General features: G+C 40.9%; 2 protein-coding genes across 3 annotated transcripts in view; one reads left to right on the top strand and one right to left on the bottom strand.

Moving 5' to 3' along the window:
- The first annotated feature begins 147 nt into the window (after nucleotides 1–147).
- KCNJ11 (potassium inwardly rectifying channel subfamily J member 11) lies at nucleotides 148–1,940 on the top strand. Its single transcript, XM_072864488.1, has one exon. It carries the CDS (start codon nucleotides 276–278, stop codon nucleotides 1,476–1,478), a length of 1,203 nt encoding a protein of 400 aa, XP_072720589.1. The 5' UTR covers nucleotides 148–275; the 3' UTR covers nucleotides 1,479–1,940.
- A 16,748-nt stretch (nucleotides 1,941–18,688) lies between these two features.
- Nucleotides 18,689–24,638, bottom strand: part of NUCB2 (nucleobindin 2) — a 31,551-nt gene continuing 25,601 nt past the window's right edge. For both annotated transcript variants that reach the window (XM_072863616.1, XM_072863615.1), the window contains exon 13: nucleotides 18,689–23,555. In XM_072863616.1, the coding sequence (XP_072719717.1) occupies nucleotides 23,443–23,555 (113 nt within the window). In that variant the 3' untranslated portion in view covers nucleotides 18,689–23,442. The remainder of the gene's footprint in view (nucleotides 23,556–24,638) is intronic.

The following is a 24,638-nucleotide window of genomic DNA, read 5'->3' as shown; positions in this document are numbered from 1 at the left end:
CGAGCCCGGCCCCACACGCCGGTTCCCGGCGTGTGGGGCCGGGCTCGGCCGCTCCCGGCCTCGGCGGCGCCGTCTGGTGGCCACCGCGGACCCCGCCACCTCCCCGCCGCCGCCGCCGCGCCGCCGGCACCGGCTACGGCGGGGGCTGCGGCGGCGCCGTGCGCCCGCTCGGCCCTTGCGGAGCGGCCGTCCCCCCCTACCCCCGCCCCCGGCGGAGCGGCGGCTGCATGGGGCGGCGCTGAACGGCGGAGTGGCGGCGGCGGCGGCGGGCAGCCATGCTGTCGAGGAAGGGGATCATCCCCGAGGAGTACGTGCTGACCCGGTTGGCGGAGGATGTGCCGGATCATGCCCGGTACCGCGCCCGGGAGCGGCGGGCGCGTTTCGTGGGCAAGAACGGTGCCTGCAACGTGGCCCATAAAAACATCCGGGAGCAGGGACGCTTTCTCCAGGACGTCTTCACTACACTGGTGGACCTCAAGTGGCCCCACACACTGCTCATCTTTACCATGTCCTTCCTCTGCAGCTGGCTGCTCTTTGGCATGGTCTGGTGGCTCATCGCCTTTGCCCACGGAGACCTGGACCACAGCACCCGGCTGCAGCGTGACCCCGGAGAGGGGGTGGCAGGGGCCTCGGCTGGCTTTGTGCCCTGCGTGACCAGCATCCACTCCTTCACCTCCGCCTTCCTCTTCTCCATTGAGGTGCAAGTGACGATTGGCTTCGGGGGACGCATGGTGACAGAGGAATGCCCAGCCGCCATCCTGGTGCTGATCGTGCAGAACATCGTGGGGCTGGTGATCAACGCCATCATGCTGGGTTGTATCTTCATGAAGACCTCGCAGGCCCACCGCCGGGCCGAGACCCTCATCTTCAGCAAGCACGCGGTCATCGCCCTGCGGGAGGGCAAGCTCTGCTTCATGCTGCGAGTGGGTGACCTCCGGAAGAGCATGATCATCAGCGCCACCATCCGCATGCAGGTGGTGAAGAAGACTGCCAGCCTGGAGGGGGAGGTGGTGCCCCTCAACCAGATTGACATCCAGATGGAGAACCCCGTGGGGGGCAACAGCATCTTCCTCGTCTCCCCACTCATCATCTACCACGTGATAGACAAGAACAGCCCCCTCTACGACATCTCCCCCCTGAACCTTCACCACCATGAGGACCTGGAGATCATCGTCATCTTGGAAGGGGTGGTGGAGACCACCGGCATCACCACTCAAGCCAGAACCTCCTACCTGGCGGATGAAATCCTCTGGGGCCAAAGGTTTGTGCCCATCGTGGCAGAGGAAGATGGGCGATACTCTGTGGACTACTCTAAATTTGGCAACACGGTGAAAGTGCCCACCCCTTCGTGCACTGCTAGGCAGCTGGAGGAGGACAAGAGCATTATGGACACCATGCCATTGTCCCCTAAAGGCACAATAAGGAAGAGGTCTGTCAAGCTAAAGCCCAAGTTTACCATAAGTGATGAGCCTTCCTGATGCCTTCTGACTGGGGAACTCTGTTAGGGCTTTGTGTCTGAAAGATCTCATAAACTCAAAACACTGAGGTGGCCTCTTACTTTTTTTTAAATTCAGGTTGGTAGCACAAGGTATGTTCTGGTGTTATTTATTGTGGGACAAATCTAAAGCTAATTATATTTTTTTAAAGGTGTGAGAGATTTCAAGCAGCACTGGGAGTAGGAAAATCATGGTCTGCAGCTTTAAATTTCAATTCAGACTGTCCTATTTAATTGCACGATCATTTTGCATTGATTAATCTTCAGGTAATGACATTTTCTCAAAAAATAAATGTATATTTATCTCAGAGATTGCAGTATTTAGGGTCTTGCAGTGTCCTAAAGTCAGTAGTTTTTAACTGTTTTTTTTTTTCCTAACTTGAACAACCTATATTAATAATTAAAATTAAATATTATTATATTATTAAAAATTAAAATATTAAAATAAAAAATTAAGCTATTAAAATATTTAAAATGTCGATAATTAATAAAGTAGGCTGGATTTAAATTATAACAAAAAGGTCAGGCAATGTTATGTATGAGACAAGACCAGAGCTGGCAGTGTCTAAGTATTATATTCTATGTCTCAAATAAATTAACTGCCAGGTTTGCTCCATCCATACTGTATTGTATGGAGCCACTCCTACCACATGCAATATAAAATGTATTTGAATATTTACTTTTGTTTATTTTGAAACCCTTTACACTTCTGAAATAAAACATTCAGGAATACCTTTTTGGACAGTACATTTCGGATAGTAAGCAATGCTTTGCCTTTAAAAAGAGTAGCAGATAGTAGACAACTGAAATTAATTATAAATAGGAGAATTTCTGTATTCTAATTGTCTAAATGAAGTAACATACACACACACACACACACAGAGCCACATGGCAATAGGATACCCAGTAAAAAAATTAATCTCTCCCTTAGGTCAGAGTGAATTATGTTAGATAATCAGGGAATATAAATAGAATTAGATATTTTAAATGAAAGGGCAATGCTGAATGCTGAAATTATATCTGCATGCAGTAGGCAAAACCTTTCACTCCTTTCCCTTTTGTAAAAGAGAAGCAGAGGTTTTTGTGCTTAGGGAAAGGAGTGATGTGTAAGACAGTGTGGTCACTTCTGGGATGCTGTGTCACAAAACATACTCCTGCTGAGGAAACGATGCCCTTTCCATTTACATCCTGACCTCCCTACACAGTCGGTGCCTGCCTTGGTTTTTGTCTGAATTCAAGATCTGGCGCTTACCGACAAACACGAAGGAGCCATGTTCACCCCCTCAGTTCCACAGTGACAATAGGAGCAATTCCCCTTAGCACACTCCTGCAAATCCTCTCTCTGGAGATGTTAGTAACAGCAGCAATTTTATTTCTGTGCAGGGTTATTAGGAGATAGCAGTATTAACTACAGTGTGCTATTAACAGGGCAAAATGCCACTCAAGTAAAAAAAGATAATGTTGTCCAAATAAAACCTCAATAAGCATTACAGAACGGATCCAACACTTGCTTACACAAGCTGCGCTGAGAGGCACTGAGTTACTTTCAAACTTAATTATTCAAAGAGCTTCTAGTATCAAGTTCTTGTGTGTTATGTAGTTCATGACAGACACCTGAAAAGGTTTGTGTTGGCAATAATATAGCAAATTTTTGATGCCTTGTCAGTGTAACAATATGACAAACTCATTCAAAAGTGTGACAAAACTTCCATATTGACTATGGAATATTTTCAGGCACTGATAATAAAATGAAATAATGTTTGGGTAAAATCAAAGGTTGTTTTAAAATGATAAAATAGTAGTTATATTTTCAGTATTTATATATTTCAGTTTTATGAAGGCCTGTATCAGCATTATCAGACTGCCAGTTAAAGCCTGTTGAGTTTCCAAATTCCCAATACACCAATACTATTCTGTGAACAGCTTTAAAATGTGGTATGTGTTTCACAATGAAAAGACAGTCAAACTAGCATTAAAAAGTAGTCAGCAAAGAAAATTTGGAAAGGCATATTTTACATTTGTAATCATAAAAAATCCTATTTTTTAAAATAGGGAATGATTAAATGCCTTTGATGATTAAATTTCTTCTGTAAGACTGAGTCTACTTGTTACATTATTTTCTAGCTTTCCCTTTTACTGCCTCTGGTCCATCGCCCATGGAGGGGCACTTACAGTAGAGCTATTTGCATCTCGTAGACACCTTTGTTCCTTTGAAAGTTCATTGTTCTTTATCACCTGTCACAATACTACTGCTCTATTCTTACAAGAGTCATAGATAAAATATTAGAGTTAGCTTTCCAGTGGCTTGAAATCATTGGCTTCTCCTTAGCCTCCTTAGTGCCTCATTTCAATGTGTAAGATACACCTTAAGGTTCTTGCATAAAACCTCTTCAGCTCTGGTAGCATTTTAAAATGCTTGTCAAGATTTGACCTATGTGTGAAGCAATTTCAGTAGCACTACCATGCAACTATTTTCAGGAACTGATGCAAGCCTCTTTTTCCCTCAGGGAAATCTGTGCTACAGAGAGAGAGAAAATTCTCTTTGTTCACTGTGAGATAGGGGGGAAAGATGGGAGGAAACAGCTTGCACTTGCTGGGCTGCTTTCAGGACCACCTTTTATGTCACCTATTTTACAAGAATCTGCCTAATTTTCTGAAGTCTTACAATAAATAGGCATCATAATATTATGAGGAAGGCAGGATTTGTACTATTAAATCACCATAGTGAATTATTTCAATCAAAGTGTTGGTGATTTTGAATCTCAGGCTTCTTGTAATTTTAAGTTCCTCTGTGCTTTCACCATTTAAAATATTCAGAAGCATTTCAGGGGCAGAGCAAGGAAGCATAAGTGTATTTCTTTTGTACTAGGGATATTACTTCTTTATGAGGATCCTTTCATTTTGTCATTTACAAAGTATTTGGGAACACAAATATCTGAGATTGTTCTTACAGTTGTACTTATGCTGACCGCCCCCATTCTCTGTAGGAAGGTTCTGAAGAAGGCGTCAGTGCTATCATTTGATGTAGAAAAGTCCTCATTCTTAGCAATGAGCAAACGCTGCGTTTTCCATAGCTGAAGTCCAAAGGGAGTGGGCTTTTGAATTTTCTCTCTCAGCCTACATCTGCTTTTTGGTAGGTGGTATCGCAGTTGGGGTCCTGCCGAGCAGCTGGGGGGAATGCACTCTGGCTCTCACCGCTGCTACCTCTCCACATTTCCTCTGCACAGAAACCAGTGGGAGGGAAGCTGGGGGCTACATGCTTGGGGCTTGCTCTGACTGAGAGGAGGATGTGGACACAAGAAGTGGGAAGCTGTAGGTTTTGTAGCAGACCCATTGCTGAATTTAGGGTGTGGTGGAACCAGCTGCGTCCATGGGAATTGCCTTTCTTGTGCTTCAGAGTCCAGAGACCATTATCAGTTTAAATTCATAGTTCACGCTGTTTAGTGCATTCAAATTGGAGTTTGTTAAGCTGTTTGGATGGACAGAAGGATCACAGAGCTTATTAATCAGAAACAGAGGCTGGAGAACACTTATGTTATATGGCATAGTTTTAAAATACTTGCAGTGACTGCTGGTGGGAACATAGCCACTGAGCATATCAGTTTCATGTTGCATTTTCTAATGAAATCAAGTGACATATGTATACAAAATTTGAGTGTAACAAGGTCTAACTTTGTCTCTTTATCTCCCAAGGCACATGGTAAGTATAGTATTATAGCAGTGTACTTCAGCAGGAAAATCTCCCTGTAAGATAGGTACAAACCAGAAGTGAACTCAAGAGGCTGCATGTTAAGGCAAAAGAGGGTCAGGGACACAAAATAAATACATTTAAAATCCACAAGTGACACAGTGGGAAGACAATGCCAAGAAGTAATAAACCATTTTCTTTTGAAGTCCTTCTCACCAGCAAAGGTGTGACGATGCTGAGGTGAGAGATCCGAGACCTAAAAAGCAGATGTGAAAGGCTGGTGTAAAAGTCTTTAACAAGGCCAAGGTTTACATGCTAGCATAGGTTAGCAACAGGGCCAATGTCAAAATTCAGTCTGCCCTGTAAGGCGAGACTGCAGGCTGGGCGTGATCAGCATTACTCAATCCGGTGGGTAAATATTGCTGTGTGTTGAGCAAGGTACAAGTCACAACAGAGCCCTGTTGGAAGCAGTGTTAGGAGGGCTTTGTGGCGACTGATTCTTGTGGTTAGTTATTTATTAATAGTTAGTAATACCAATCTAACAAATAATTAATAGTTCTTTGAAAACTGAATTTGTTTCTTCATGTTTTCCTTCCTCTTCCACTCTTTCTTTGTACATCGGTCACCCCTAAAGGTAATTATTGTAGGTCTGCTAGCACAGATTGTTGTGATTTGGGATAAAGCACAAGAGTGCTTTGGGAAATAAAATACAAAAATAAAACAGATATTAGAAATCCAAAAACCTCTGTGAAATTGCCAAGCTTGCAATTTTCTCAGTGATTCCTTGTACAAAGCACAGAAAAATCTGTTCCTAGGAACTGGGTATTAGTAAACCACCATAGATTATTCTATGGCAATAGCAAAATGTTGTTCATTTTGCAGGTCCCTGTGGAAAGGAAAGTGGTTTAGCTCTTCAGGTTAGGGTTGAGGGAGAAGAGAAGGTTCAAAATCCCTGCATTTTAGGTTCCCTGGTTACACCTTTCTCTCTCCCCATGCTCAAAGTCATACTGGTGTTGCTGCTAAAAATGGGCAGGGTCAATGCTCTTTGCAGTGCATGTTCCTGTGTGGCCCGACATTCATCCAGGGCCAGCTGCCCCATTCCAAGGTGGACATCTCAAACCCAACAGCCCTGACCCAAGCTTCCTGGAAGACAGTAGAATAATTCCCACCCATTTCAGTGGATTTTTGGATCAAAGGATGTAATCTGCCCATCTGCTGAAAACGTGCTGCGGCAGAAAGGGGAATTTAATCAGCGCGGCAGACCTCACTCAAGCAAAGCTGCTGCTTGAGGTGAGAAGACCCTTGCGTGAAGGAGGCCTTGGGTAAGCTGGACTAGAGCGGGCGGTGGGACGCGTGCTCAACGTGGCTGGTGACTGTCTAACTGCCTGTAACAAATGACTCAGTGTACTATTTTTGATTCAGCAACAGGAGAAAGATACATGATACAAACCTCCACACCCCCCCAAGGAGAACTATTAAAAGAGCAGAAGACATTCTTGAGAGGCTGCAGATACTGCTGCCTCCCTCCTGCTCTTAGCACTGCTGGGTGCCTACAGAGGACAGTATGCTGCATGTTTTTCTGGCTTACGCCCCTATTTTAATACATAGTGTGACTTTCATCACAGGGGAATGACTCAGTTTAAAAGTAATTTTCAAAATCAAAACCTGCAGCCCTTCTTCACTACTTGTCCCTGTCAAGCTTTGTGCCTGACTTACTTATTGAGTTTAAATGCAGATGGCAACTCTATGGGAGGTTTCCTAACCAGCTCCCTTACTGCAATGCTGAGCAGTCTTAAATAATCAATCCCACCTGAACTGGAGGGGTCCTAGAGGCCTTGTGATGGTGGAACATGTCTCCTCTTTCCTCCCCTCGCAGGAGCTGGGGCCTGCCCTGGCAGGAGGCATTGAGCATCGCATCCCGTCCCTCTGTCCCTGCTGCCATGAGGGTGGTGACACCCTAGCTGGGAGTAGGGCTGACATGTGCTATGGCAGGAGGTGGGACCCACTTTTTTCCTTCCCTGGCTGTTCCTCGTCCATTTGCTATTTTAAGTGGCGAATACCTGCTTATCATTTTGCATTTATGCTTTTTCTCCCCAAGAGAGGGTAGGCACAGTGTATAAATAGCATTTTTGTTGTTATAGTCATAATAATGTTATTGCTGAGTGGAACTGAGGCACAGAGATTGAGCATCAGTGCCAGCAGCAGGAACCCTTGACTTCAGTGAGCTTCAAATCAGGCCCCCATGTTAAATTCTGGGCCTTTAAATCCAAGAGATCTTGCCAGGGAGTTTATTAGCACCAGGATTTCCCTCTTAGGGTTGGGCACTATTAGGTTAATGGGGTAGGCAGCTGAGCTAAATAGTCCCTGATGGTGCCTTTGTTGCAACAGTGATGCTGTTCCCCATGTTTTGCTTTAACAGTCTCCTTCTGCTTCAGCATCTCCTGAGAACTTCTTCCTGTGCCTTGTGAGTAAAAATCTTGTTTTATATCTTTTTCTCTAGCATGAGAGAATAAGGCCCTTGTGCATATTCTATAATCCTATATGCTGAGGCATTTGAATGACTTGAACGTTTATGTCGTGGTCTGAGATCAGCTTGCCCTGTTTGTCAAGTTCCTGAAAGGAGGTTGTAGTGAGGTGGGTGTTGGTCTCTCTCTGCAAGTAACAAGTGATAGGATGAAAGGAAATGGCCTCAAGTTGCACCAGGGGAGGTTTAGACTGGATATTAGGAAAAATTTCTTCACTGAAAGGGTCATTAAGCATTGGAACAGGCTGCCCAGGGAAGTGGTTGAGTCACCATTCCTGGAGGTATTTAAAAGCCGTGTAGATGTGGCACTTTAGGGACATGGTTTAGTGGTGGACTTGGCAGTGCTAGGCTTATGGTTGGACTCTGATCTTAAAGGTCTTTTCCTACCTAAATGATTCTATGATTCTAAGTTCTCGCTGTCTCCTGGTGAGTGCATACAAGTAATGGGGACAATATTTTCCACACCCTGCCTTTGCCCCAGATGCATTTTTCCAGTGTTGTTAGCTCTACTTTAGCTTTAAAACTTGAGAAAAAAAGTTAGCAAGATAATGCTTCTTTCATGGGATGGGTGAAGAAGAAGAGCAGTGAGATGAGCAGGAAGATCAGAGTGTTCTTGCAAAATGTATGGATTTTGCTGGAGCAGAGTGCCCAGAGAGCAGCTTCCTTATGTAAAATGATGGTAAATTTTGACCCTAAGGGTAAAGAAGCTACCCTATGCAGCCATCCCCAGTGACGTTTTAGAAGATGACTAGCACTCTGTGGGTGTGCTCATTACTGAATACACAAGGGTGGCTTGATTTGAAAGAACTAATGGCTGGCTTCACCAACCATGGAGAAAGCTCATGCTTGCTAAGAATTTGTCTAGAATTATAGGCAGTAAACAGATATTTTTACAAAGGCAGTATCTATCTTTAGAAATGTCTGTGTAGGAAGTAGCCATTATTTTCTCACAGATTTTCTTCTATCAAGTGTTGTCTGGACATCCATAGCTGAAATCTTTACACTTAGAATCTACCTGCTTTACTAAATAGATGCATTTGATAGCGATATTTGATCACTTAGTTTAAAAGGTTGTTCTTTTGTGCTTCCTTTTTTAAATTGCAGCAAAGTTGTTATTCCGTATTTGATTTTTTTCTACTTATTTTGTTCATTACTGTACATAGACTGAGAAGCATGTGACTTCTGTTGTGTTCTTAAACAGCATCTGTTTAAGGAAAAAAATAAAATAAAAAGTTCCACAGCATGCCATAGCCCTGTGGCCTGCAGTCAGAACTCTTAAATTACAGTACTACCATTCAAAATATTTCAATGGTATCACAAGTGTTTCTACTGTTATGTGCAGATCTGTCTTCATTGAAGAGAGTCCATTTCCTTTGTTCAGTGGAGCTCAATCAATTTTAAAATTTAGGTTTCCTCAAAAGTTTCATCTTCAGTAGAAACCTCACATCTGATCCTACATTCTTCACTCTGCTTTTCTGTTTTGCAAGTTACACAGGGGATGAAACTAGATCCACCCTCATAGTCCTTATTTTCTGCTTCTTCTCTTATTTTCTGCTTCTTCCTCAATTGGGAATAGGCTCTTAAACCAGGTAACTAAACTCACTCTGTTTCTGTTCCTTCCAGATACACAGCACTGAAGTGTCACGTCCATGCTAGCCTTTGGATGTGCAGTAACGTACTTGATCTTCAAAGCGGTAACTGCTTCTTGGCTAGATGGACCAGAATCTTTGATTTTATTTTTTCAGAGAGAAGAGGATAAAGGTCTTGGCACCAAAGCCACTCCATAAATGTGTCAGGTTGGCTGTGTGGTTTGTGTTCTACTGTTAAAACTGTAATTTTCATGTTTCACTGATGTCCCGTAACATTAAATAACTACCTGAAGAGAGTAGTATAAGACTCCCTGCCTGCTTATTTCCTTTGTTTGGACTTGGCCTTGAGCAGGCCCAATGTGAAACTGTCATGTGTTCAAAAACCTTCTCTATATCTCTGTGAACCTCTGTCTGGACTGCCAGAGATCCCTTACTGCCTCCTTCAGGTGACTTCCATATCAAAAAAAGGTCTTTGTTTAACAACTAGGCACAGCTAGTATTAACTTGGAGATTACTTCTGCGGCGATGGTGGACAATATACATCCTGCTTATTTCTTCCCCTTCTACACACACATTGCTGATCCCAAACCTAGAGTCCTGTAGGAGATATAGGGGCGTGCAGCTGCTGCATAAGCCATCCCGTCACTTATAGGGTGCATAAGCCACCCCAACACCTTCCAGTAATGTTTGCCTGGTGAGCTGAGAATCATGCTCAGGAATGATATTATCAGAATGGCCTTTATAGTTTTGTTCTGTTTTAAAAACTAATACTTTAAAGGTTCTGTGTGGCTCTGATTTGCAGTCAGAGACAGTTTATTAGCAGCCCTATTAGGTTCTTCTACAAAGTAGGAAGAAATACAATTATTTACAATAGTATTAATCTTATACTGACCCGTCATAAAGGGAGTTAATGTATCCATAGAAAAATCCACAATCTCTTATTAAAAAGTATTGCCAAATTTACACCAGTCCACAAAATTTTTAGTAGTATGTTCTCATTACTCAATATTCAGTCATCACTGGTTTTCACATTGATGCTCAGAGAAACTACTCCAAAGTGTGCTAAATTCAACAGATGTCTTCTTACTGACTTAAAAAAATCTGGATGCAGTTCAGAGAATGCCTGACTAAAATGGTGTGCTGGCACTCGTATTTCATTCATTTTTCTGAAACAGTTTAAATAAAAAAAATTACTGATCAGCATTCGTTAAGAGGTTTGATTTGATCCTTAGTGAGTTAAAGGGGAAAAGTTCTGTTAGTTCGTTTTAAAAGTTTATGGTATAGCTATAGCTTATTCAGTGCATAACTGTGGGATGGAAAATTCAATAATTTCCACATTATTCTGACATAGAAATACTTCCTTAAAGATATAATTTCCTTTAGGTAAGACTCCAATACCTCTAATAACTTTGTAGGGTGTCTTATTCCATTATCCAGCCACACTAAAAGAAGCTTGAGTATTTGCAAACTCGTATCCAAATTTAAACTAACTTCTAAGAGATAACAAAAAATAATAATACAGTTTACCTGCAAGGTTGAGTTGAAAGGCTTGTTCTAAACAGTGTTGAGTTGCTGGATGGAAAACCTCACATCTTAATATTTTAATATTGTCAGATGCCTGTGGAGAGAACTGTAGTTTGCTCGTACAAAAATATAATCCATTTTCTCCAATATTAGTTTTTATGACTTGGTTGGCTTCAGGTAACTCTGTCCAGTCTTTGTGGCTCTGATACATACATACAACACTTGACGTTGTCAGGTACAAAATTTGATATGGAAAGTTCAAGACAGACAGTCTTATTGACTGTGGTTTGTGTAGGCATTTCTCTTATCTCGGAGACAAGAGGAGACTTTGCTAAAGCAAGAGATAGTCTTCCATTAAAAAGCTGCTGCAGTAAACTACTCCTGGGACACTAAGCTGAGAGTGATTTATTACAGAAGAAAGTATTGCAACAGAAAAAAAGTAGACACCTGATGTTCTCTGTATGCTCTGTACCTGGACTCAGTAAGACACTGCACTTACATACGTACTTACATAGTGTGTCGTACTGCATGTATTAAAAGAGATAAATTTTACTCTTTATTAAAGGGTGTGGGGTTTTGTCTGGCAGCAGGAATAAGACCAAAGTATGAGTCCTATCAACATGATAGCCATTGAGCACTTGTCTTGAGCAGGCTGTTTTCAGCCCATTCAACATCACTTCCACCAACTAAAATATTCTGTTACTTTGCTACAAAATAAGAGAAGATCTATAGTTCGAGGACAAAGTAGTTAAGAAGTGAACCCCAGACAAGGGTTTGATGCTAACACTCAAGTATGAAATCTAAAATCTATATTCCTTTCTCACCACTAGAATTTTACAGCAGGGTAAATGTGAAATTACATCTTGTGGTTGAGAGGGGAGAGGGAAAGTGAAATTGCTCCTGTCAGATGTGATATCTCCTGGAAAGCAAACTGGTGGTGGAATGGCTGGTTTAAAGATAACAGAACCTCAATTTTTGGCTTTTATTTTTTTACCAGCTACTTTACTTTTAGCAAATTTTATAGTGAGGAATACAACATTCTTCACTCATCTGAAATAAAACAATTCATGGAAAGCAAAAATCCAAGTTAAATTCAACCTTTGTTTATACCAGTTTGTTGGAACTTTTGTAGAGACTCTCAGTGGCAAAAATAACATGCCAAATGAGTATATCTACTGGAGCACTGTGTGGACTAATTTGATAGAACGCTACAGCCAGGGTCTCCTGGGGCTGAATCATGCTTGCACAGTGACTCGTAAGTTACACCTTCCTGTCCCAAAGGACTCTGTACACCTGAAACAAAATTATTTTCTCCCTCAAGTTACATGAAATAGTGTTCTGTTCTGCCCTTAAGGTGAAAGGACCCATAGATGTATTATACATACCTGGAAGCCTTAGAAATGTCTCTTTTGTGATGGCTTTCTCCAGGCTTTGTACATTACTTTGAAAGCAATTTTTATTGGCAAACATGAAAGCTGTAGGTGTTATCCGAAGCACAGATTGTAGGTAGAAGCAATTGCCTGACTGTCTCAGTAGCTCTTGTCTGACGTTATCCTTGATGATATCCTCCTCCAGTAACCACTGGATTTAAATCCCTTCAGGGCAGAAATCACTTACTCTACACACACAGACACAGAGAGATGATATAGTATTTGCTAATGCTAGATAAGCAGATAAAGATGTGAAAAGGTATTTATATATTTGGTTATTTATACAGGAAGCAAGAGGGATCCAGTCTCGGTAAGGAATACAGTAAGTATGAGAAATAATGTTCTTTTGACAGCTTAAACACAATGAACCTCTAGTCCTCTGGATATGAAAATGCACTTATTTATAATAATTTAGTACTTGTCCAGCTACAGGGCTTCTATAACAAATGTAACATATCATTACATATTTTATTAAATTTTCCCTGGCTTATGAAGTTCCTAGCTTCCCTTTGCTAGTCCTTCTCATGGTCCCCAAAACAGCTACGCCAGCACAATTTAAAAGGTGGTGAATTATGGAGTACAAGGGGTTTCCCTCCTGCAGGAGGAACAATCTATTTACTTTCTTGTAAAGTGTCGGTGTCATCCTGTTAAAAAATACTTCCTCAGGAAAATACTTCACAAACTCCAAGAGCTATTCTTTTTTTTTGTTTGTTTGTTTTTTTTAGAGAGAGAGAGAGAGAGTTTCTTGAAACATTCTAAGAGATAGAGACTGTCAAGGCTGCTCAATGGATTAGGCTGCCTGATTTCCAGTAGGGTAGGCAGGAATACAGATGCTGTGGGCACTTTGAAATTCTCAAGCTAGCTCTGTTTCTCAAGCTGAATCTAGACCTCAAGCTAGATTTAGGTCTGTATCTGCAACATTTCTCTTTCTTTTGCGTGCATTGGTTTGCAAGTGCAGTGCTCACATTGGGACAAACAATCAGATCAGTGTGGGATTCTTTTTTTTTTCTTTTTTCTTTTTTCAATACTTTATTAAGATGGCTCATGACAAAGCCTGTGAAATCTTATCAGGAGCAGTACTTTTGTTGCTCCTTAGATTCAGCCCTCTCAAAACTCTCTATTTCTGGCATGTCTATGCATATAAGCTGAATGTCTAGGACACAGCTGCACTGATCTCACTCCAGAGCAGTGGGACTGACTCATGGTAGAGCTAACACAGGTTTACAGGCAGTGGGTCCTCTCCAGATGTTTTCAGGTAGACCAAAGAGGAAAGCATGAACATACTGCCCAAAGAACACAGGATAAAAGAGTCACCTTGTAAACTGAGAGAATAGGATTTCCTTGTAGTATTCTTTGAACGTGTAACATCAGCAGTCAACTGCACTGTGTGGTCGTGTAAATGTAACTTGGTTTTCTTTGCAATACAGTTTTGTCTCCATCAGCAAGATACTCTTTGTTTTTAACTTCAGCATCTGTGAAGGATCCTTCTGAGAGCTGCTCATCATCTTTATACCTAAAGAGTTAGATTCCTTCAGGAAAGAAGGGCTCTGCAAGTTAAAGTGAGCGACTCCACAGCTGCTGGCATGTCCGTTGAACATTGCACTGCATCCAGTGCTGGTAGGGCTAAAAAGCAAGCCACTGGATTTCTTTAAATTTTACCAAGATATGATACAGCACTGCAAGGTGCTGACTGGGGGTTTCCCCCTCCTCGCCCCCTCCGCCCCATGTACTGAGCACCATAAGCCCCAGATAAATCTGTGCTGGAAGCCCATAACATAGGCAAAAAGAAAAGGGTTGGGGAAGGATGGCTTTCACAGTTGCACCCAATGCAGCTGTGCAATTCCCCTGAAGAAAAAACAAAGATATGTTTGAAGGGTATTTGCTTCCCCAGTTAGAGAGATCTGGTGACTATGACCAACCAGTGTTTGAGAGATTAAGCTGCCTTCTGTGAACAGAACGTGCCTTCTCTGGGGAAATGGTTTCCAGACATCTTAAATAAAATTCAGGGAAATGCTTGCATCCTCATAGTTCCTGAGGGCCTGTGAGGGAAACGACCAGCTGTTGGAGAACTGAGTGTAGCAGTTAAGACAGCTATTTGGAGAAAATATATAGTATTACTAAAAGCAATTCTGTGTGAGCACGTAGGAGTAACTGTGTATCCATGTGAGGGTGCCTGGGTTAGAAGAAATGTCTGTCACAGCTCTGGAGGCAAAGAACACCCAGCCTTGTAACAGTGAGATGAAAATTTGGGAGTCCTAAAGTGTACAGTTGCTTTGAATAATTATGTTTTAACACCAATTGTAGCCTTACCAACTGTAAATCCAGATAGCTACTGTCTTCCAGAAATTAAACCATACCCTCACTGCATGGCAAAGCAGTTTGCTTACCTATGACAGTCAGTAGCACTGTCTACTCAAGGGAATGCCACTTGAGCGTCATAAATGATTTTGATGGAAAACTCTGCCCTGTCATGCTTGCATACATTTGGAGAAAAATGAACAGTGTGTTGAACCATGAAAGTGCCATTCTCTTCTATGCGCACCTGAAACTGAAAAGCTTTCAGATCCTCCTGGTCTTCAGCAGAATTGCTTTCTCTTCTTTTGCAGTGTTACATTGTGTGTTACATTGCACCTTACTCCAGAAGAAAATGTGTACCTTTCTGTCTTGTGAATACTTCAGGTAAAAGTTTAGTATTAACGGTTTGGGATGAAAGCCCACAATCTGGTAATTCAAAACAGCTTCTTCCAAATGCTTCATTTCTATGCTTGCTTTGAACCCTAGTATTTTTTGAGGAACTGTAAGGAAAAAAGAGATACGTTTGTTTCTAGATGCACATTAAATTAAAAAGAGCAACAAAAAGAAATGAACACTAACTGTTCTCTCTCTCCTGCATGAGCTACATACAGTCAGCAGTATGCATGCTATCAGGAGGGGCTTGGGATGGTACACAGCTTGCTTCTCCCTCGCCTCTGTCCAGGAAGGCGATGCTGTGCCATAAAGATCTTCTCTGCTGCCCTGGAGATGTGGCAGGAGGCTGCCCTCTGCACTGCAGGGCAGCTTTGCCCCTTCCTCGCCAGCTGTGGACAGACGATGTCCTCCCTCTCCAGCTGCAGGACTGCTGGGAAGCCAGTGGCGGGAGCTGCCCTAGGAGCTTGCCCCAAGTGTTGGACAAACTGCAGCCAGCTTCTGGGCAGCATTGAGGAGCCACGCACCGAGGAGAACAGCTGTGAGAAGTGAGCTGCATTTGCACAGTGCAAATGGCTGCCTAAAATAAGCTTGAGTTAGCTTTTAGTTTTTTCAACTTATAAACACAAGTTGGTTCTTCGCTTTACAAAGGTTTAGATACTATACTGTGATAGTGCATAAAAATATTTTGTTGCTTTATTGCTTAAAACATGCAATTAAATTATCTTGATTGAAGAGCTGCAATTCTTTAAATAATGTTTAGTCCACCACCATTGCCAGATATGTGACTGTACAGTCAGCTACAGCCAGCCAGCCTCCAAAGTTTCTTCCACATTAATTTGTTTGTCGAAGGGTTATTTAGATGCATAAGTTTGTCGCTGTTTCTTTTTAATAATGAAGAAACCATATCATCAAGCAGTTGGGAGTTACCACTTTGAAGTTCTACTGATCACACATGCAAATCAGGCATGAACAGGATGTCCTGTCTTAGCCACTTTCCGAGTCAAACTGCATCCTTTCAGTTAGTCCTTCAGTTAGCAGGATGTGAATGCATTGCATCTTATCCCAGCACTTTTTTCCCTGTTTCGTAACTACTATGTTGCAATTTAGGTTTTGGGTTTGTTTTTTTAAAAAATAAATAAATAAAAATGCTCTGTGCATACTTGATGCAACACAGGTGCAACCCTGGCTTTGTCCTGAGGAGCCCGAGGGACATCTGAAATATTTAGGACATGTCTAGACTGAAAGATGAGCTACGACAAAGCATGTATAAACTGGCAGAGACCAAATGGATATGATGCTGACTGGTGATCCCTGGCCCTCAGTGAGGCTGGTTTACCATCACCATGTGGGCAGTCAGACGCCGCAGGATCCAATCTGAATCCAGCCAGCACAGGTCTGCGGTGCCACATAACAGCACAGATGGCTTAGTAATCTCCAGCCTGCCTGCAGCCACCAAAGTACCAAATGAAAACATTGCTTTTAAGCAAATGGGAACAAAAGCATGTGAGCGTTGCTTTTGGGAGCAGTGGCTAAAGATCACAATAGCGGTAAGGAGTATTTCGGTGCGGGCTGTAGTCGCTCATCCTCCTATTAGCCTTAGAATAAAATAATTTGCAAAACCAGTTTTCAATGTAGAAATTGTAACACAATTGAAATAGAAATCTAGACATTTGAAACCACTTACATGGTTATAGTGCTTAATATACAGGAAAGCAATCGGTCCAACCGAAAGACAGGCAGCTGTTAATCCAAAGACTGAGCCAACTAAAATGCAACTTGGGAGCTGTAAATAATTAACAGATAAATTAATAAAGACTATTCTGATGATACTGTAATTGCCTGCAGATTGAACTAAATCTACCCATCAGGGCAGATGACTGGCTGGTTATTTTTCTTGCCTAAGTATTGCAAACATAGTAGAAAATTAAAATACAAATACTTACTTAGACTACGAATAGCATATGTGATTTATTAAGTAAGTTCTCGATAATTTTATAATACTCAGTGAACACAAGTAAGTGAACATTTACAGCATTTAATTTTCCTCTTTCCTTGCTAAAAAATAAAATGCATAGAAAGAAGGTATTTAGACTAAGAATTAGAAAACTATTGTCATTGAAAATGAGCTGTGGCTTTATGTGTAGTAAGCATTGAACACAGACAATTAAACAAGAAATATAGGGAAAATGATCAAAACCAAGGCATGCCTTGATGACAGCACTCTATTAATTTATCCCAGTTCTCATATTTAACATCATGATTTTTATCAGTTTGCTTGGCTATTCATTGGTGATTGTGCTTCCCTGGGAGCTTCAGAGGCTGAATGAACTGGCACCCCTAAGCTGGCTCCGATATAAGCACTTTTTACCTTTAGAATTCCTGGGAAAAAATGCTAGTATAAAACAACTTACCAATGACCTGCAAAGAAGCTGTTCCTTGAGCAGCATGAGGAGTGACAATGAGTTGGCATCTGTATAATCCTGTTTTCTCCAGCTGTATTTTTGGCAGAAATAGTGCAGCATTGCTTTTTTTTATTTCTCTCTCTAACATGTAGGATCCTACTCTAGGAGGACTGTGGATTCCAGCATAAATGTAACAGTATCTTTTCCTGGTCAGTATCTTAGGTTTTTAAATACCAAATGATTCTCATATTGTTGTTATCTAGTTGTGGTATACCATACTGAGACATCAAGCACAGTACAGACGCGCCTGTATTCAGGAAGAGCATCATTAGCTTAGTGCCCATTTGCATTTTCAGGGTCTCTTCCAAAAGGAAACAGCATAATGTATGAAATGCATTATTGGGGAAAAAAAAAAGCCCTTTTGAAACATGGCAGCTGTTGTTTGGCTTTTGAGGGATCATTCAGTTTTCAACATCCTATTTTATTATGCCGCCACTCTGCCTCTTGATTAGCTTTTAAAAGTGCTCAGTAATCCTTGTCTTAGACTCCCTCTAGTGAAGAAACGGTATGCAACTGTATGCACTGATCACGCAAAAAATCTTTGTGTGTTACAATAGATGTTGCGTCACTTCTCCATCGTACTAAATGCACTGGCAAGGTCTGCACAGCCTGTAGGATAGACATGGGCTCAGGAACTTCACTCATTGCTACTGAAGCATCTAGTGTCTTTCTGTGACTCTGGAAATTTCCATACATACAAGTTTGGATGGGACTCTACTCCATGGCTGAATAACTCATCCTCTCCTCCTAGGTGGGCTCTGAATTCGTGTAGCAGGGTAGCTTGGTATGATGCACAGTGGAGGTGGAGGGCTGCCTGCACCTCCATCCTACTTTCTCCACTGTCACTGGTGATAGGGAGCACAAAAATTGAAGTCCTCTTCTCAGTGTAGTATTAACAGCAACAATAAGCTAGTGGGAGAGGGTGTGAAATGAGATATTAGAGGGGAAACTCTGTGTATTGTATGCACCATCACCTCCTGTAACACAGAAATGACTCTACGGGCAGTTTCTTAGAAGATACCAGTTGTGAGCTATTACGTGTTAAGGATATGCACATTTGAGTAAAGACAAATTGTTTGCAACAGAGACTGAACAGCAGTCACTGTGCAGTCATTCAGACTAACAGCTTCTTGAATTGATGGAAAAGGTGCAAAGAATGGAGAGGTCAGCTCTATCCCTGCATTTGTCACTGAAAAATATACTAGGTTTAGAAACTTGGGTATCTCTGGAAAAAAAATTACTTTCCCTCATTGATATTGTACCTTACTACACAAGCAAGTAGGCAGGCTGTTGTTTAGCATAGTATTGGACAGTATAATTATAAAAACTGTTACTATTGGATACAAAGTGATTCTGGCAAGTACAGCTTTTAAGGCATTAGAAAACATTAGGGTAACTGTAGATGGTTGTGATATTTGCTATCTGTGCATGCGTAAATAATAGGACTCAAGCTAGTTCCCTATTTCCCATTGTGTAAAAAGAAAAAAAGTTCATTTTTAGAAATGTAACTAAACTGAGCATTGCTATGTTTTCAGATGGGACTCTAATTTCACTACCTTGGTACAACTACCTCTTAATTTCACCAAGTAACAGATATTTGAGGTTTAAACAAGGAAGTATTTCTGGGGCCAACCTTAGTGACAGCTCCTGGCATCTGCCACCTACTTTCGCATAAATTACAAAAGGACAATCCATAGCTCAGAGCTTCACTTCTTTGCAAAATGCCACCATATGTCAATTTTTTCTTAATCAAGATACATTTACAAAATGGAAAAGCCTAATGTGGCTGGATATGGCATCATGTCCTGTGGATCTCCCTGAGAGACACACTGGCACAGCCATTCTGACATCCTGAAATGGCTGACACCTGGCTTTGAAAGCAAAAATCTGTAAGCAAAGAGAAAGCAACCTATAGCAAAATCTGTTACTAAAGCTGTGGGTGCTTCACCTTCTCTGGGATTTCTGTTTTGAGTTTGAACAAGTCAGGGAAGTGTGTGGTGTTGTCAAGAGTTTGTAATGCTGTTGCAGTACCATGTAGTTAGTTGGTTTTATATTTTTATTAATATAGAAAATTGAGCATTCAGGTACCTAATTAGTGAATAGCTATTTCAGTGAGGCAGCTGGTGCCAGAGAAGAACACAAGATACTTGTATCTTTTTATAAAGTCCTTTCCACATTGTTCCAGAAAGCAAAAAGTGGAGGGCAAACAGGAAGGGCCTCTAAACAGAAATACAAAGTTGTGCATATAGACAAGATCTAAACCCGCCTGTTTCCCACCCGCTTAAAATAAAACACTAGACATCTGTCACTGCGCTGAGTTTCAGTTTAATCCAGTTAAAAACTAATCTATACAAAGTACAGAGTGGGGCTTTTTTTTAATCCCTACATATATTGCACTGGAGGATATGAATTTGTACAACATAATTGACCAAATCTTACCCCTTCATCCTCCTACTGAAATCCCAGCCAAGTACAAAACCAAATCTCTGCATCTTTGTCTTGGAACTGGTGTCTGTATGAAGTTACATTCAGTTTTCCTGTAATCACCTCCTAAATGAAAAGCAGAGCACAGGTGAAAGCACTGGTGCCCATGATATTCCAGTCCCTTATTTATCTGTGATTATAGCTTTCTACTTCCGCACTTAGCTGTAAGCTTAGTTTAATATTTTTTTTCAACTTTAAAAAGCTCCTGAGAAATAAGTAACATGGCAGAAACATGCTTTTAGTGGCTAATACTTTTAGTCTCTTTTATGGAAGAGAGAACCCAATTAAAAGAAGACATCAGCATAGAAAACAACAAACACATTAAGAAGCAACAAATCTGCTAAACATTTCATGTGTAAGCATGATTTCAGCACATTGCATAAGCTCTAAGGCAGATGTTCCTCACAGTGAGGTAACTCTTATTTAAACCACACTTCAGAATTGATCCACAAAAATCATTTGGTGACTTTATTACACTCAGATGGAGACATCTTTTAGCCTGGGCCTGAAGAACAATACCCTTCCTCTACAGAGGAGGACGAGATGGACAGTACTGGGTGAACATTATCTGTCAATAGACCAGACCTGACAGACCATCTTTTGAAAGAACATCTACTCAGTCCTTGCTGTCTTTGAGGACATGTGATACAGGTACCCATGCATATGAGATTTTTGATTGGGTGGACGAACATGAAGTTGTAATTTGGGCTCTCATCTCAAAAACATTTAGGCAGCAAACTTAACATGTGTTCAGTAGGAGTTCAATAACTTAAGTGTTATTGAGGACTGAAGCTCTGACTTCCAAATAATCTAGGGCAAATAATTGTCAGTTTGACTAAACCTTGACTATTGTTAGAGATAAACCCGATCACCAATTCTAAGGTTTAAAAAACTGCCTGTTTCCACTTCTAAAAAATGATCAGAAAGTCTGTAGTATATTGCTAAACTGAAAGCCTACTAATTAAATTAACACTGACAAGAACAACATTTAGGTATCAGATAACAATTGAAGGAAAGATGTGCACTGTTTTACACTGAATGCACCTCAGTGGCTAGTTGAAATGCAAAATGAGGAATTTTTGCTAATGCTAACTCATGATGAAATGACAAGTGAAAACTCTGGCTTCCCACAAGCGGCTTCCTCAGAGTCACCACTGACACTCACTACACCATGGTGTGCGGAAGGTGAGTTCAGCACCCAAGTTACAACAGTTCTTTACAAAACTCTGGATGTTTCAAAGTAAACAGGATAAGGGGGATATAATGCCCATCTCCAACAGCAGGGAGAATTAGGATCTTACAATCAAAATGTAAGAGGTTGCACTGAAACCAAAGCTTGAGCATTACATTACAAAGCATGTCATTACATATAACGACATTTGTTAGGAGGCAGATGTAGCCTGAAGGAACGATTTGTATGGTAGAAATGCCTTCACACCAAAAGTTTCAGTCTTTGATTCTCTACAAACATCTGTGGCTGTATCATTTGTCCTCTGTAAACTTTCATGTGGGATAGGGAGAACACAACAAAATTTCCCCTCACCTTTTCCATGATGTTTGAATAATCCCCCCTTTGTTTCCCTCCTTGCTTTGTTACCCATTATCAGGCTACAACCTCAAAGCCAGGGCTGACACTGAGAAGCTCTGGATGTAGCTGTAACTATGTCTGGGCCTCTTAGCAAACAGATGAAGTTGTTGAAAGGTATTTTAGTCTCCTGACAAAGACATAATCAAACTGATGTTAGAACTGCATGGAAATGACAAACAGTGGAGACACTAAAATGTGAACCAATTGCATAGAGAACAAAAACCAAAAAAGTCCAATTGTTTGAGTGGTATAAATGAAGGAAATGTGACATGACAAATAACAAGATGAAACAGATAAGGAAACCTAATCTGTTCTGGCAGTGAGTTCTATTATATTGTGTGAAGAACAAGGATGTGCTCAGTCCTGATGAAAGAAGCGTTAAACATGGAAGGAATATGCCTAGCTTCTATCAGTCAAAGTTTTTCAGAGTGAGAAACTGGCCAAATGTCAATACAAAGTGTTAGTAATTGCCTCCTATCTTTTTTGAGTTTGCCTAGAACATCCAAATCTTATTCGGAAAGGAACATCTTTCTATAACAGAGGTTTGCCTCTGTTTCTTTGCTCAAAACCCAAATGATTTTCTTTAGTGACACTGTCAGCAGTTAGCCACACAACAGGAAGGAAATGCAAAGGATGCTTGCCAAGGTGTGTATCAGTTCAATGCCAACCTTATACAATCAGAACAATCCATGTTTAAGAAAACCCCACAAAAACCAAAGCAAACAAAAAAAACCCAAACAGGGTTTACGCTTTAGGATACTTTCAGTCTGAAATGAATGACAAGCAAGGACAATCACACAACTTTTCAACATTATAGTAAAACCCACAGGAAAATCAACTTAATCTTGTAAAATCTTGGCTTACAATATTAGGGACCTATCCTGGTTCAATATCAAAATAATACAATCAAGTAGCACCCCTGTTTTAGGACACTTCATAAATTTACACCAACTGCTGAAAGACTAATGAGTTAATAGTGAGACTCTTAAGTCAAAGATTCATGTCTGAGAAGAGCTTTCTGAAGCACATGGTGCATTTTGAAAAATCTGGTATTATCATAGGAGGTAGGATAATCTATACAGAAAAAGACAATGAGTCTTGTTCTGTTTTGCACAATATTTCCATCAACATAAAAAGCTTACTTAATAACATGCAAAATTTTGAGATCAGCTGGCACCTGATGAAAGAAACGGGGACAAAAGTACTGTCCCAAGAGCCAGTTGAGTATTCAACTGCTACACAGAATTAATCTCAACAAGGAGGACGGTTCAGATCAATACACCAGAAGTACAGTATTCCTTTTGAAGGCTTACAGTGAAATTCTTAGGCTTCTGTAAACATGAAAAATATTCACTGTTCCACATAATTCTTTGCTGTATTTAGATTTTAGAAAGTGCAAATTTTCTGTAATTAAGGATTAGAAGTCTGATTTTTATTTGGTCTCAAAGAAGAAAGGGTTTGGTAGTGCTGGAAATGGTAGGCCTTTATCTATGGTCTTTGTTTTCCCGTATTTTGCTTCTCAGCATTTCTGCAAAGAGCTTCTACATAAAACTAGACCTAACTTGACATTCAGGCCAGTTCCCTGCTTCCTCTCTGAGAAGATTCTGATTCATGCCTCAACACGGAATGGCAGGCATCTCCTCCCTTTTTGTAAGAGAAGAGTTCAGCAGCTCAGTCCCCTGGCCATAAAAACCTTTAGTATTAAGTTTCCTTAATTCCCTCCTCCATTATAGCCTCTAAACGATCCCCTTGTTGTGTTTCTCACTGATGCATTGGAGAGAAAATTAGTTTATTATTCAAATCTGATTGATGCTTCATCTCTAACATTCCCAATGATTTTACAACCTTGGGAAGAAAGTGGAGAGTTCATGTTTCACTCTGATTTCCTGCTTCCCGCCCTCCACCCCCCCACCCCCCTCCCACCCCCCTCCCCAAATAATAAAGATGCTATAAAGGTGAGGCACAAGTGGTTAAGGGTGAACTTGATCAGTTCTAGCAGCTGGTTCTCGGACATGTCCTGGTGGTAAAGGCTGATCACCTCCTGCAGGATGTTTTGGTGCATCTCCAACTTTGTGCTCCCCAGCTGTAAAACAAGAATAAAACTATTTGTAAGTTCTCAATTAAATTGGCCCCAAATATGACAAGTCTCTAAAGCAAAGTTTCTAGTGTAGGAACAATCAAACAAAACCTTCTATTTGTTGGTTTGTAAGTGGAATCACGAATTTTGTATGTGACTAACAATGAAATCGGATTGAGATTACCCAATAGACTGCATTACTATAATATTCAGAGTTTCCTCTTAGACTACTAGTTATTTCTGTTTTCTGTGAAATGTTTTTACTTACCTAATACATTGGTTCTTTGGAGATTGTTCTTTCTGAAATATATTGTGTGTTTATGAAATCTTTAATCCCAATATGGGAAGCTTGGAAAAAAAAATTAACAACTTGCTCCTGTATTTTACCCCTCACTGCATCGACAATACTTACAACATTCTCCCATTGCCTGCCTTTGAATAATACTAATTTTCATAGTTTGCTGAAGATTTCAGAACTTGCAGCTGCATTTTTGTGATTATTTTTTTTTTCTTAAATTACCCTTAGTAGCTCCAGAAGCCTACAGATTAGAAATACTGTCTGCTTGGATCTCCTTAACTCAGTGAATGAGTAGTGACTAGTTCTGGCTAATATAATGAATTCTTATGACACCTGATTAAATGATGACTTTGCAGAAAGTTTTTACATAAAATAATATATGTGTTAAGAACAGTATATGCTACAATATTGCCAGTATCAAAAGACGTATCATTAGCCCAACTCCCAGGGCATCTGCTATTACACACAATGTTTTTACTGAAGGCGAGGGGAAGCGAGGCTCTTGGAACTAAGGATCATAAAATGAAATTACCCACAGGCAGTTTTGAAGCAAATGAAAGACAAAATTAAATTGGTACTGAAATGTCATTATTTCTCTTCACAGAACTGGGTGGCTTAGGCATAGAATTTCAGAGTACTCAACAAAGTGAGCTGTAATCACTGAATATAGCTTTTAAGGTTTGAAATCCCGCTGTTGGCCCTCCAGCAGCAGTTAAGAGCTTCCAATATTCAAAAGGCTGCCTGGATATAGTCCGAAGCCTTATATTCAAGATGAATGTAGAGAAGTTCTT

The sequence above is a fragment of the Ciconia boyciana genome, chromosome 6 (genome assembly GCF_034638445.1).
Source record: "Ciconia boyciana chromosome 6, ASM3463844v1, whole genome shotgun sequence".
In the NCBI taxonomy this organism is placed as follows: domain Eukaryota; kingdom Metazoa; phylum Chordata; class Aves; order Ciconiiformes; family Ciconiidae; genus Ciconia; species Ciconia boyciana.
Note: the sequence above shows the minus strand (reverse complement) of the source record. Positions and strands in the feature narration are given on the sequence as shown.

What these genes read in the sequence shown, in the direction of transcription:
- KCNJ11 (XM_072864488.1), top strand. Translation starts at nt 276, where the DNA reads ATGCTGTCGAGGAAGGGGATCATCCCCGAGGAGTACGTGCTGACCCGG.